The 13159-nt window shown below is 36.3% G+C and overlaps 1 protein-coding gene across 1 annotated transcript in view; it reads right to left on the reverse strand.

The window, feature by feature from the left end:
• LOC126848550 (sushi, von Willebrand factor type A, EGF and pentraxin domain-containing protein 1) overlaps positions 1-13159 on the reverse strand; it is a 36185-nt gene that overhangs the window by 16827 nt on the left and 6199 nt on the right. Inside the window, exons 2-5 of the mRNA XM_050589514.1 lie at positions 8435-8510; positions 6422-6455; positions 1216-1297; positions 823-989 (exon numbers count right to left, since the gene is read on the reverse strand). Coding sequence (XP_050445471.1) covers positions 823-989; positions 1216-1297; positions 6422-6455; positions 8435-8506 — 355 coding nt within the window. The 5' untranslated portion in view covers positions 8507-8510. The remainder of the gene's footprint in view (positions 1-822; positions 990-1215; positions 1298-6421; positions 6456-8434; positions 8511-13159) is intronic.

Genomic DNA, 13159 nt, shown 5'->3' on the forward strand with positions numbered 1-13159 from the left:
GCGAGTTCCGTGTTTCCGTGACCCTGATAGAAACACTAGCTGCGCGTGTGTGCGAGAACGAAGTTTTGAGTGAAATGTTTGCATTAGCCACTTAATTTCGTAATATGTTCGTAATATGCTTGAAAACTTTTACTAAAAAAATAAATTTTTCTCTATATATATTATTATTTCTTATATCATATTTTTTTAACCTATATTTATTATATAAAGAAATAATTTCTAATTCATTTTTTTTTGTATAATAATTATTTCAGTTGTTAAGAAATAACGTTAAAAATAAAAGATAAAAAGAAATATATTATAAGATACATCATAGTTGATGAATATTATTTTACCATAAATTTTTTAATCGATTTCAAATTGAAATTTCTCCTCAATAAAATTTGATATTAATAGAATAAGTTCCAGTAATTAATATTTCAAGTAATTCAAAATAAAGAGGTTTGTAGAGCTGAGAAAGCTTCAGAGGAAAAAGAAATAAAATTGACAAAATTGTATTTTCTTAATAAAATTGATTTTAAAAATGTCTGCTTAATATGTGCTTAAGAATGTTAACAATTTATCTCAATCCAGGATTTTTATTCTCTTTACTTTGAGAGTTGGACTTGCAAATCGCATCGCATTGCGTAGAATATCGGTCAAGGTCTCTTAAGAGCAGTCGATCGTTAATGGTAAAGAGACGGTTGCGCACTCGGGAAAGAAAGAGAAAGAGAAATAAAAAAGAAAGGCAAAAGAGTAACTGAAGGATGCGTTCGGTTACGGGATTCAATCGCGCAGAATCCGCTCGTCTGCACATCGAATGAAACGGAACTGCATACGAACCGGCATATTGAGAGACGAGCATTCCCGCGGCGGATTCGAGTGTGTTGGTCCGTAAATCGTCGAGTGAAGCAAGACCTAGCCAGTAATGATCCAAATGCCGGCCGATCATGCTCGCCGACATGTTGTTCTCGCTGTACGACTCGACCACCATCAGCTCGCTTCCGTATCTGCAATGGACCGTCAGAGTTATCGATAGCCTATCTCGCGTAATATCGTGCGAGATAAACGGAATTTTCTGGACCTTTTTATTTTTTATTTATTTTTTAAAATGATTGAGACAATCTATATTACTTTATTATTTATTTTTTATCATCAAGTGATATCGATCGTATTTTATTAAAATCAAACTTTAGGTAGCAGAATTAATGAAAGAATCGATAGTACGTGGCTTACCTCCTGCATAATTCCGCCGCTTTTTCCCAGGAATGCCTGATGTTGAAGAACTTATAACAGTGTATGCCTCGCAGTTCCCATCCTGCGTAAAAAAAAACGTGGCATTAAACTGTCTGTTTAGGTAGAGATTGAGCGCAAAGTTGTAATAACGCATCGCAATAAGAACGCAATCTCTGCATTGTAATATTTGCTAATAGTGTCATTCCAACGCTATTATTATTTAAATTAGATTAGGTTATTTACATTACTACTTAATCAATTAAATGTTTTAAACACACGATAAAGGCTTCGTAATATAAGTTCTTGCACACTTTAATTTATCACAATTATCATTACTCGTGAGATGTCTGTTGGAAGTTAAAAACTTCCGGCAAGCACATTTGTGTGAGAGCAGTTTTATTTCAAAGCTTTGCGAGCGTTTCTTCAGCAACTGGATACTTTGCCCATCTTATATCATCGGGTACAAAAGACAGAAAAGGCGGTTAATCGGTGACCCACGTTGACAGTGACACGGACACAACGGCCTCGATCGTTTTTTAGTGCACACGGTGTGCCTTAAGAAGTTGACAACCGGAGTCGAAAGGGACCTTGTAAAATAAATTTTGCCTTGATGGCGATAACTTAGACAAGTTGTATCATTGATTCACCTACATATATTTTCGCTTATTCAGTATTCTAGCTTAGTTTCTGCCAAATTTTCTTGTTAATCATTTTATCAGTATTTTTATCCGATAATCTATAAGAATTTGCATCGGAATACATTTTTCTACTAATTAGTGAGAAGGGGAATATATCGCGTATAAGTTTATATTCAGCTATTGCTTCGAGCAAGCGTTTTTATTTCACAGCGTGCCATTTATCGTTTGAGATTGCTCTCGAGTTTCCGCGTAATCAATTCGTGTCAGTGATTCGATCAAAGTAAACCAACTCGCTACAGCCAGAATCTTGTCTTATAACAGGTAATATCGCAATTTGCGACATCTTTGATCGACTATGGGGCATGTAAATTAGATGGTAAAAAATAGATAAAGTTTCAGTTAAGAAGAAAGCAGCATTAGCAAAAGTAGTATTTTTCGTAGTTATCTTACTATTAGAGAACTAAAAATAAACGCATTTATTTTTCAGTAATTTTTGCAAAGCAATGATGAAGCAAAGTTAATTAATATTTTTTATATATAATTATATATATATATATATATATATATATATATATATTCTTTTTCTAGAGCTTTTAAGAATAAATAATTTGATAAACTTTGGCAATTACTTTTATTTATATTATCGATAATTTCTACTAGTTATCAAATAATATTGGCATTGTTCGATCGTAGCAGATTATTATCATTCATCATTTCTGGTAAATTTAAAACTACTTCCTGAAATCAATTAAATATATGAACATGTTAATTAAACGATAACCAAAATGCTATCCTGTAAACTGAATATTTTCCAATTATTATAAGGCTATAATTTTTAGACAGTTATTTTAAGTTTTTACTTTTATAAAAAATAAGTTTTTCTTATAAAAAAAACAAGTTTTATTCTTATAGAAAAATATTTTATTTTTGATATAAATTATGACAAAATAAAAAATTTTTCGCGCAATGCAATTGAAAACATTCGACGCTTCATAGAAACGCGTGAGTTGCGTTGAAGAGAAACGAAAGACACGACATTACTCAGTCATGTAGCTGATGCAGTTGGCGCTGGGAGAGACTCGATGTGACGACCTTCCTTTCTTTCAAAAGGTCAAACGGCCATGCTCGCGCTACGCACACAGTTTTCTCGGCGTCTATTAGCATTTCTCGTTCGGAGAATGTGTGTGAAATATTATTTTTTCTCTCCGCGGATAGACACGTGATATTGCAACCAACGATCGCGAAATAACATCGACAACACAACAATTCGTAATTAATATCGAAAAATGGAAAAAATAAAGAGAGAGAAAGAGAGAGAAAACATAATATCGCTATTATAAAATTAAAAAATTGTGGAATGTGAAAAAAATTGCGGAAACCGATTTTGAAAACAAAATCTGAAATTGTAGAACGTAAGAACGAAGCTATAAAGCAGAGACTGCAACAATTGAAATATATAAAATATATAATTTATCTTGTTAGCCAAATAGAGGAAGAATGATATAATCCTTTAGATCATTGACTGGCACGCAAGTATACGCGAAAAGAGACCGTCTCTGCCTTTTTTTTTCGTTCCTCTGCTCTTCCGGCAAAAACGCCAGCAAGCGGGTACGAAGCACGATGGATGATCGCGTAAAGGAGCAGATGAGCGAGTGTGTTGCCGGATGTTCTACTTTTTGGAATCCCGTTCGATGGTTTGTGCTCGGTCGAGTTTCCTCCTCCAAGTAGAAGGTAGATAACCGTGGCGCGCGAATACAAGCCGTCGTATATTTTTAGGATCCGCTATGTGTACCATGACGATGATGAGGACGAGGACGAGACAAGGGGAGCCATGATTGGATGGAAAGATGGAGAGACGGAGAAGAAAAGACGGAGGAGATGCCGCGGAGGATTCACTGTTTAGGAATGCCGTCTCGTCCTGTCTCTCTACACAGCCTCTGAAACTCTACCTGATCCCCCGCCATCACGACCCTCTATTATTATATCCCGGATCGAGATTTTCGACCTGCATTAGATGGAGCCTCCTGAAACCTGTCAGGCATAAAACGACCTCAAAGCTGGCTAAATGCTGCGATTCGAGAATACATTCTTTGTAATAATTTCGCTAAATCTTAAAATTCTGATGCCTTGAAATGTATCCGATATTTTTGAAAGTCCACATAATGCGCGGAACGTGGAAATGTTTTATGTATGAAGTTAGTGACAACATGTGTATCGCAACAGATATTGGCATTTCGCATATTAATAGAGGAATATTTATGCGAATGAAAAGTTACGTCTAAAATAGTTTGCATTTCGATCATCAAATCAACGTAACATATTATATTATCGGTTGTGCAATACATTGATTTACAAGATTTATTTTTCAAACTTCTACTCTACCTACTAGCACGTCTACCAAGAAATTTTCTACCAAAAAGATTTCTTTTTTTAATTTTGTTTTTTTAATTTTGATCATTATCTTGTAGTGTAACATCTTAAAAACATCTCAGAAAATTTTAGTTCAAGTTTAGTACAAAATTCGAGCAAAATTGATGAAGGTATTGCACAGGTATAAATACGTTTCTCGAAATAGCATTTGGAACAGGTATAAAACTTGCCACGCAGCAGCTGCCGCACGAATTTATGATCTCTTTTGAGATTTTTAGAGAGGTAGGGGCAGTAGGATAAAAGGTACATTCGGACAGAATAGCAGTTAGTTTTAAGCTGTGAAGCAGAACGGTCATTTTCGTTTAAAATTTTAAACGTGTTTTTCTTCAAAAAATCACAAAGTCGGTGACCAACCTAACACAAAAAATAATGAAATCAATCGGGGCCTTTTTTTATCTAGATTTTTTTTACATGCAAAAAATTAGCATTCTTTTAGCCAAAATCGATTTTTTAACTTTGTCACGCTGCTATTTTGTTAAAAAATAATTTTTCAACAATCCGGTCCGAGGTCTTAGATAATCTAATTTAATATATTATCTAAATCTTTTCGAATTTTTGATTTTACATAATTTTGCTCCGAGCTACGGTCACTGTAGGACGCCTTACAAACAAGGACGTTCCGAGTATTTCGTTAATTTTTTTAATATTATAATTTTCATTAAAAAAATTTAATTATCTTCAATACGTACTTTTAATAATATTCTAATGTTTTTTAATAAAAGTGCATCTGTTTTTATAAAAAAAAATTCCCCAAAAACCGTATGTATTTTTTAATTCTCTTAGATGTCCCCTTAAGCAAGTTATTTTATTTCGTAATCTTCATATTTATTAGAGTCAGGTATCGTACAATATGATATGTATTTATTTTAAATAATTTCTTTCATTTACTCGACAAGCGTTTCTATTATATCTCGATATGCAGCTGCTAGGAAAATGTGATCAAACAAGAAGCGTAGATTAGTCGAAGGAAGAATGAGAAAAAATAGAAAACGCACACTTACGGAAGCAAATAGCACTTGCAATTTTTCAAATACACGCGACGACTTATGGCTAACGACACCGATCGGTCCCATATGGTACGTGCAACCTACTTAATTGCATCGGCGAGTAACGAGGAAAAGTGGAGCAGTGGCGTCACGAATGGCCGAACTCTTATCCTCATTGTCTCTCACGAGATTTATTTATCAGACACGCGCGTGCCTCATTTTCGAGACTCTTGTGTAGCGGGCGCGGCGTATAATTGCCGGCTCTCGAATTTGCGATTCAAAGCGTCTCCGTGCGATTTAAATGTACGTAGCGACGCGGCCTAGTAAAAAAAAGAATCCCCTCGGTCGGTTTCCCTCATTTGCAACTGTATTCGTTGACTGCGCGAAAGCAATTTTCCATACACGACACGGGAGAACTTGATCTGCCGCAAACTGAAAAATTATTCGAGCGAAGTGAGACTTTAAGTGAGAAATCTTTCTCACAAATTATGACTTGATAATAATTATTCTGAGAAAATGAGCCGAAAGTTACTATTTTAATAGAATCATGTTTTGTTCCCTCGGAGAGAGGCTCGCGTAGCTGGTGCTACTTTCTTCGACAGTCGCATGATTGATCTTTCCCGTAATTATCCGAACGGGACGAACTGCATGTCATTAACCGTAATAGGTTCTTACAATGCAATAATCTCGAAAATCATTCTACGGTTTTTATTACATTACGCTTTGCGTTGTTCTCTCGTAATCCGTAAGAGCTCTAATATTTATCGGTGATCGATCGTGAAAGTAAGAGTCGCTTAATCTTCGAACTGGCTTCGACGATGGCGGTTTCTATTAAGATTAACTTGAATGAATCGTTCAAAAAAATAATTGCGGAGCAACTTTCACGTAATCTTGCACATGATATCGCAGTGGATTCGCGGGATTCTTCTCGTGAGGGATCACATTATATTCAAATCTTGGGGAACTATTTGTTTGACGCTTACGTAGAGCACGTTTACGATTCTTAGAGATCTTCCATGGCGGCTTAAATCATCATAAAGTATTATCATCTCTAAACCTGTCTGAACAGATACGTGAACATCGCAATCTTTCGAAGGAAGGAAGGTTATCGTGTGCGAGACTCATGCGCCATCAGTAAATATTATTACTTACCGTTTGGACAGGTGAAGATATTCGCAGCAGGAACCTGCAATAGAAACGGAGCATGTTTAATTAATGCTAATGGTTAGCACACATGGCCGTAGACTATTAGCTAATAATCGATATGTGCATCTTAAAATCATAATATCAAAAGTGTGTTAAATTATTTCATAATTTATTAAATTACAAGAAACTTCACTAAATTATCGGCTAATAGAAAAAATTGTCATTATAATTTTATTTAACAAATAGCCAAAAATATCAAGAATTTTTTAAATAAACTGTATAATAATATCAATAAACTATATAATAATATCAGATTAAAATATCGCAAAATAGGTGAAAAAGTTTCTCTAAATTACATCAGCTAATCTTATTAGACGAATTTCTGTTGCGCTTAAAGGGCAACAAGAATATCAAAAGTGTGTGAACGCTTGACGATTTCACGCTTCATCAACAGATCAACCCAAGTTTCGCTAAAGGCTTATCGCAATCATACATCTTAAATTTTTCACGATTGCTTTATATTTGAAAGTTGTATGTATCTTTCGGGTTTACAACGCTTATGTGTAATGGCGCGCGCTAAATTCAGACGATGTTAGACGTCGCATTGTTATCCGGCGGGAGAAAGTGGAGACGCAATCCGTGCAACGATCTCTTCGTCTCTTCTGTGAAGAACGCGGAAAGTACCCGCTAACTTCGAGAGAGTGACTCGGACGCGAGTTTCTCGTCCCTGTATTTCGACGTCGCTTCGCACGCGTGTATGTCAGTGATATAACGGTGACTACATTCCTGAGAGAGGTGCGAATACGCACTGCGCATATGTGCGCCCTCGTGCATTCTCGCGTAGCTTGGTTCGAAAACTGAATCACCTGTAATAAATTCCCTCCTCCCACCTTCGATATGTCACGTGCGGTTCCACTTTAATTATTTCACTTGTAATACTATATCATTTAAAATGTATTTATTAGATTATTGTGTGCGTAATTCAATAATGATTCGTACACAGAAAAGTTGACGGAGTTGCCATTAAATTTCAATCTGATGGAAGATCTACTGAAAGTACGTGAAATACATAACGTGAGCAAAGATAGAATTAAAATCTACTTTATCAGAAAAAAGAAATATTAAGAATCTTTGGGCGTTTCCTTCATGTTTTCTCTCTAAGATCCTTAATTTTTAACACGAATAATTGCTAAACAGATCTCTAGATTTTTGCAAACAAATATCTCACTTCTCGGGGAAACATTCAAGGCGTCAAAGCATCGTGCAGAATTGCCTGCCTCAGAGACTTGCACATTCTCGTTACATTCTCTCCCCTCTCGCTGCGTTCTGTAGTTAAAATGTTGTAACTTACAACTGTATAAGTGTATGTATGTGTGTGTGTGTGTGTGATTGAGCAGCACTCTCAACGGCTCGCGCGGGCGCGCTTGCGTATGAAATTCACTTTCACCTCACATATGCCACATCTCGTGGAAACGAGCTGCGGCATACTCTGGTAACTTCTACGGAGAGCTCGCCGCCGACATACCAATTACTTCATAACCCGCGGTTTCAAACCCCTCTCCCCTCGAAGAATCATTCTCGATCTAGGGTTCGTATTGCGCGAGTTCCTCGCCCTAGCGTGTTTTCCTCCTGACCGCTCTCTCTCTCTCTCTCGCCTGTCTCGTGTATACGGCAGAGCCGCAACTCTTTCTTCGTTCTCCGAGAAAATTACCTTCGTCTGGATGCTCAATTTCTTCTTCGGATCGGTGCGATATTAGGTAAAAACTGTCTGAGATATCTTTATCAAATCTCTCTGATGAGACAAGAATAACCGTTCTTGGGTCACGTGAGAGACGGCGATAAATAGATGAGCGGTTAATTTATAATTCAATGAAAACGCGCGGCTTGCATGTAATATGCGAGAGGATCATGAACGCCGATTATAGCCATGAATAATCGCAATTGACTCTTAACAGTTAACGTAATGCGGCGTGCTTTCAAAACTTGGGTGCGATGAGGTATATATAGCTGAATGCTCACCTGAGACTCCGTTAGCTGAAGATGGCACAAGAGGACGGCGACCCAAACGGCCGCCAATTCTCTTATCAGCATATTTCTGCAACAGACAAGAAGATCTTTACGTGAGGCGTTAATTTCACGTCGGATGATTATAATTAAACGATCGTAGATATCGTCGCGTAGACGATGCAACGGACGCGATACGCGTAAATTTTCTCACGGATTTCTCTCGAGTTTTTCGAGAAGGCTCGTTAATTGACTAAAGCTTTTATCTTCGAGATATTTAACGATGCAATGTAATGCAAAATCGCGACAAGATTTAGCTATTACCCCGACGCGTAATCGCAATTAATCCTTAATTTTTTTCTCGCGTTCATCGTATTAATAGCGAAAGGACCGCAGTCTTTCTTCATCTGGTATTTCTGAGCACCGAGTCCGAATACGCGCCAATTCTCATAAAATTCCTTACGGTTTCTGCGGCTGATTTGTGGCAGCCGCAGCCGCGTAACCGAGTGTTGCGATAACCGTCACTGGTCGCGAGATTATTATTGATGACGTTACGTTGCACACACACACCTGCAACCATTAACCGTAAAATACTGAATCTATTTCTCGCACCGCATCAACTTCTTGAGAAAGAGGGAAAGAAAAGTGTCATCTAAATATTACGTTCTACTCTCTCTTTCTCTCTCTTTTTATCTCTCTCTCTCTCTTTCTTTTTTTTGCCTTGTTTCAAAAATATATCTAAAAGATATGTTATACATGATATATTATATAGTAAAAAAAAATATATATATATATATATATATATATATATATTATATAATATACATATTTATGTAATATATATATAAATATAAAATATATCATAAGATATATTTTAAAAAATGATTTTATTACATGTATCTTCTAAAGATACATTTTCCTAGGATAAAATCTCCGAATAAAATTCAAACCTGCTTAAAGAATATGAGGCGTTAATATAGTTACAACAGCTAATGCATACAAAACGTCTTGTATGCCTGATTGCAGTCGCGTTCTCCAAGTCGCAAGAAATTGCGGGTAGACATGTGACGCAACGGCCGCAGATTCGCGGATGAGCGAACTCGTGGGAAGCGCTGGAAAGCGATCTTACATGCGCTGCGCCTATGCACCGACGCGACGATGCACTTCGCAAACGGAAAGACAGAGAGAAATAGAGACAGAGAGAAAGAGAGAGAGAAAGAGAGGAAGATCAGCGTAGCAACGGATCGCGAAAGTTTATTATATTTTGCGACTCACGCCGTTATACAGTCGCTTTTATGCAACCGACGTGCCATTGTCGAGGCATACAATCTGACGCAAACTGGAGCAAGCAGTCGTGCGACGATTTTCGCGTTCGATTAGCGACCGAGTAATTAGGCCTCCTCGGATTTGGCGTTTCCGATTACGTCGTGGGAGCTCGCGCGAGAACTCTTCCTTAATCGCATGTCGCGCTTTGGGATTTTATTGCAGTAATGAATAAGGTAATCGGAGACCAGAATGCGTAGGATCAGAAAACGTCGATCGTAAAAGTTACAGCTGTCAGGAAGAAATTTTCAGGAAAAGAATATTAATCGATTCGTCATGTGTCAAATGTCAAATGCATCGCGCGGGATTAATAGATCTTTATCCTTCATTCGCGATTCGTTTTCTTGTCGCGATTCGTATCACACTTCTGCGACTGTCACAGAACAAAATTTATCGTCAATTATAATAAAAGTATGAATCAATGATTAGATCATAAATTGGCTATCGATCAATGATACCAAGCACAACATGTCATTAAATCTCGATAGAGAAATTACGAAACGCGCTTCGTGGGAATGTTGTCACCACGATTTAACGGCCAGTTACAGAAACTAATCACGTATATCTATTCGGGAGAAATGTACGGGATTGAAATAAAAAAAGCATAATTATTAAACGCGGTGAGCTGAGAAACTACTTCGCGTAAAATAACTGCAATCTTGCTCAAATGTTATTGCATATGCGGAGTCGATCGTTCGAGTTGAATGCAAGGATCCGTTATGTTCGCGATCCACAGGAAGTATCCGTTGGGACAAATCGCGACAAGATTACAATTACTCGCGATTACGCGATTACAACGCGTCCTCGACAGGAAATCTTTCTGCGGTGAGCTAAACGCTCCGGCGTGCCGCCACCATCCCGCTTGACAGTCGATCTTCGTCGAGTATAACGGTTTCATCAGAAAATCCGGACGCGTGCGTCACGACTGTGTACATGTACATAAACGTACGTATGTGTCCACGAATGCGAAGAGTCTCCTTGAGAAAAAAAATGTCATCGACATTAATCGCGATGCGAGATCATCTACCGTTTAATATAAAATCGAGTTGCTATTGATATCCTTGGAGTTGCTCTCGAAAACAGTTTTGATTGTTAAAAATCATCCAAGTTAAACCTGTTCACCTTTTGTGGCTCATATTTGTCACACCGGAGGGCAAACATTTTCAGAGTTCAGATGAGAAAGTTTTTTGCGTATATAAAATATTTTGCAAAATCTTACACGAGGCATTAAAATACAAGGCGTTTTTCTGCAAGGACAACTTGTTAATACGGAAGCTGAAATCGCGCATTCTTCACGTTCATTCAGAGAAATTTAAATGTCAACTATGCGAATTACTCAGTAAATGAAAGGAATCAATAAATGTCCATCTATTTTTATATTTACGCGATCATATAGGAAATATGCGCGTTAACGGATGATTTATAAAATATTGTCAATCATAATTACAATATACTTGTCACGGAATCTATCATTGATATTATTACAAATGCAAATATTATTTAATTTATAATTAGCATTATAATTATACTTTGTAAGATAAAAGAAAAAATAATCATGCTTAGTTCAAAGATTAATAAAATAATTCGCGGAAGCTGGATCCCAAGCTATCTGTAGATTAGCTAAAAATTATCCAGGCATCCTGTTAAGAACGGCGCGAAATGGTGCGTGTAAAAAGCGAGCAATGTCTCTTAGAGGCACATTTGAACGCGACTTTTCGCCGAGCGTGAAAGAACGCCAAAGGATAATTCGACGTTGAGAACGGCCGTGGATTTCGCCATTCGATCGGATATCAGACCGTAATTAAACAAATACCTAAATTTCCCTGCAAGAGAGAAATCGTGCTCTTGATAAAAAAAGATTAAAGTTCATTTTTATTTTGCGATATAAACTTAAAATGAAATTAATTTAGAAAAGACTCCGAATAATTATTAATGAAATAATGAAAATAGAAAATAGCAATGGAGCCAGCGCCGCAAGTCAGGCGCAAATAAATTAATGCACAATTAATCGGTCAAAATCATGCGAAAACGGAACACATTTAAATTTATTAGTTTAAAATTAATTAAAAACGGCAGCAATCCCTTTTTTGAACCTCGATTAACGCGATTCTAAAAAAATTTAAAATAAATAAAATGTATCAGTCAGGTATATAAAGCATATACGTCGCGATCAAATATCTAAATGCATTCTTCCGCAGGACATATCCCTCCACGATTGGCAGATCACGGAGATGTGAGGTGGTAAAATCCAAATCCATCCGTACCAATCTGTTTTTTTTATGGACTTAAAAAAACGAACACTTTCACACATTAAAGTTCTTTTTTAGGATTTTCCGAAAGAGAGTAACGATTTTTTGAAAATTGACTTTGTCGAACTTTGAACCTAAATAACTCCCGAACGAGTCAACGTATCAATCTCCGGCTTGCATCAAAAATTTTCTATTTCTATGCCCTTTCAAACGATATACTACAATATAAGAGATTTTATTTAGAATTTTTGAGTTAGGTAGCATCTCTTTGGGGAGATAACTCCCCAATCTCCTTAAAAGAATATTTCCTTCGAAATAATCAAATGATTTTGACCAATTAATTATTCATCAATTTATTTACGTCCAACTTATGGCGTTGACTTCTATTGCCATTTTTTATTTTCATTATCATCTAATATATATTCAGCTTCAATATTCTGGAAGACGCAGGAAAGTACCGCACAAGTTATTTTACGGTCGTAATAAATAAATTCTGATAATCGCGCGCAGGAGAAAAATTGCTGTCGAGTACGTGGTTTCGTGAAGATTACGTAAAATTGCAATTTTCCACGCGCTCGAGCGACATAGTATCGCGCGGTATCGGTTGTGGACAAATTTATGTATCCTCTCGCGCAGTGTGCCGAATAACGGTCCCTCCGTCTTACCAGGAAACATTCGCATCGCCATAATTACGATAGCGCCGCAAACATACTTTCTAACTGGATCCCGGTTCTGCTTATCTTGATCCTTTATTACATAGTGATCAATTATATTTATAAACCGTAATATAAAGGAGATTCCTTTTTTGGGTTTACAGTTTAATACCGAATTTTTTAATAATTATTATTACATTAAGAATATGATAATAAAAGTTTGATCAATTTTACAATTAAAAATTTTACAATTAAAAGAAAGATTATTTTCTAAATAAAATTTTTTGGAATGAAAAGATGAATAGTTTTTGATAGGATGAATATAAGTTTATGATATGCAACTGTAAATTTTTTTAGAAAAATATATTTTCTGCTCTTTTTAAAGATATTATAAATAGTTTGTAGATTTTTAACAACGATTGAGCTTTACAGATCTATTTTAGAATAAAAGTATTTATTTACCATTTCATTTTAGAATAAAAATATAAATGCAGATCACTTCTTCGTTAGACTTT

This window comes from Cataglyphis hispanica, chromosome 4 (assembly GCF_021464435.1).
Source record: "Cataglyphis hispanica isolate Lineage 1 chromosome 4, ULB_Chis1_1.0, whole genome shotgun sequence".
Classification (NCBI taxonomy): domain Eukaryota; kingdom Metazoa; phylum Arthropoda; class Insecta; order Hymenoptera; family Formicidae; genus Cataglyphis; species Cataglyphis hispanica.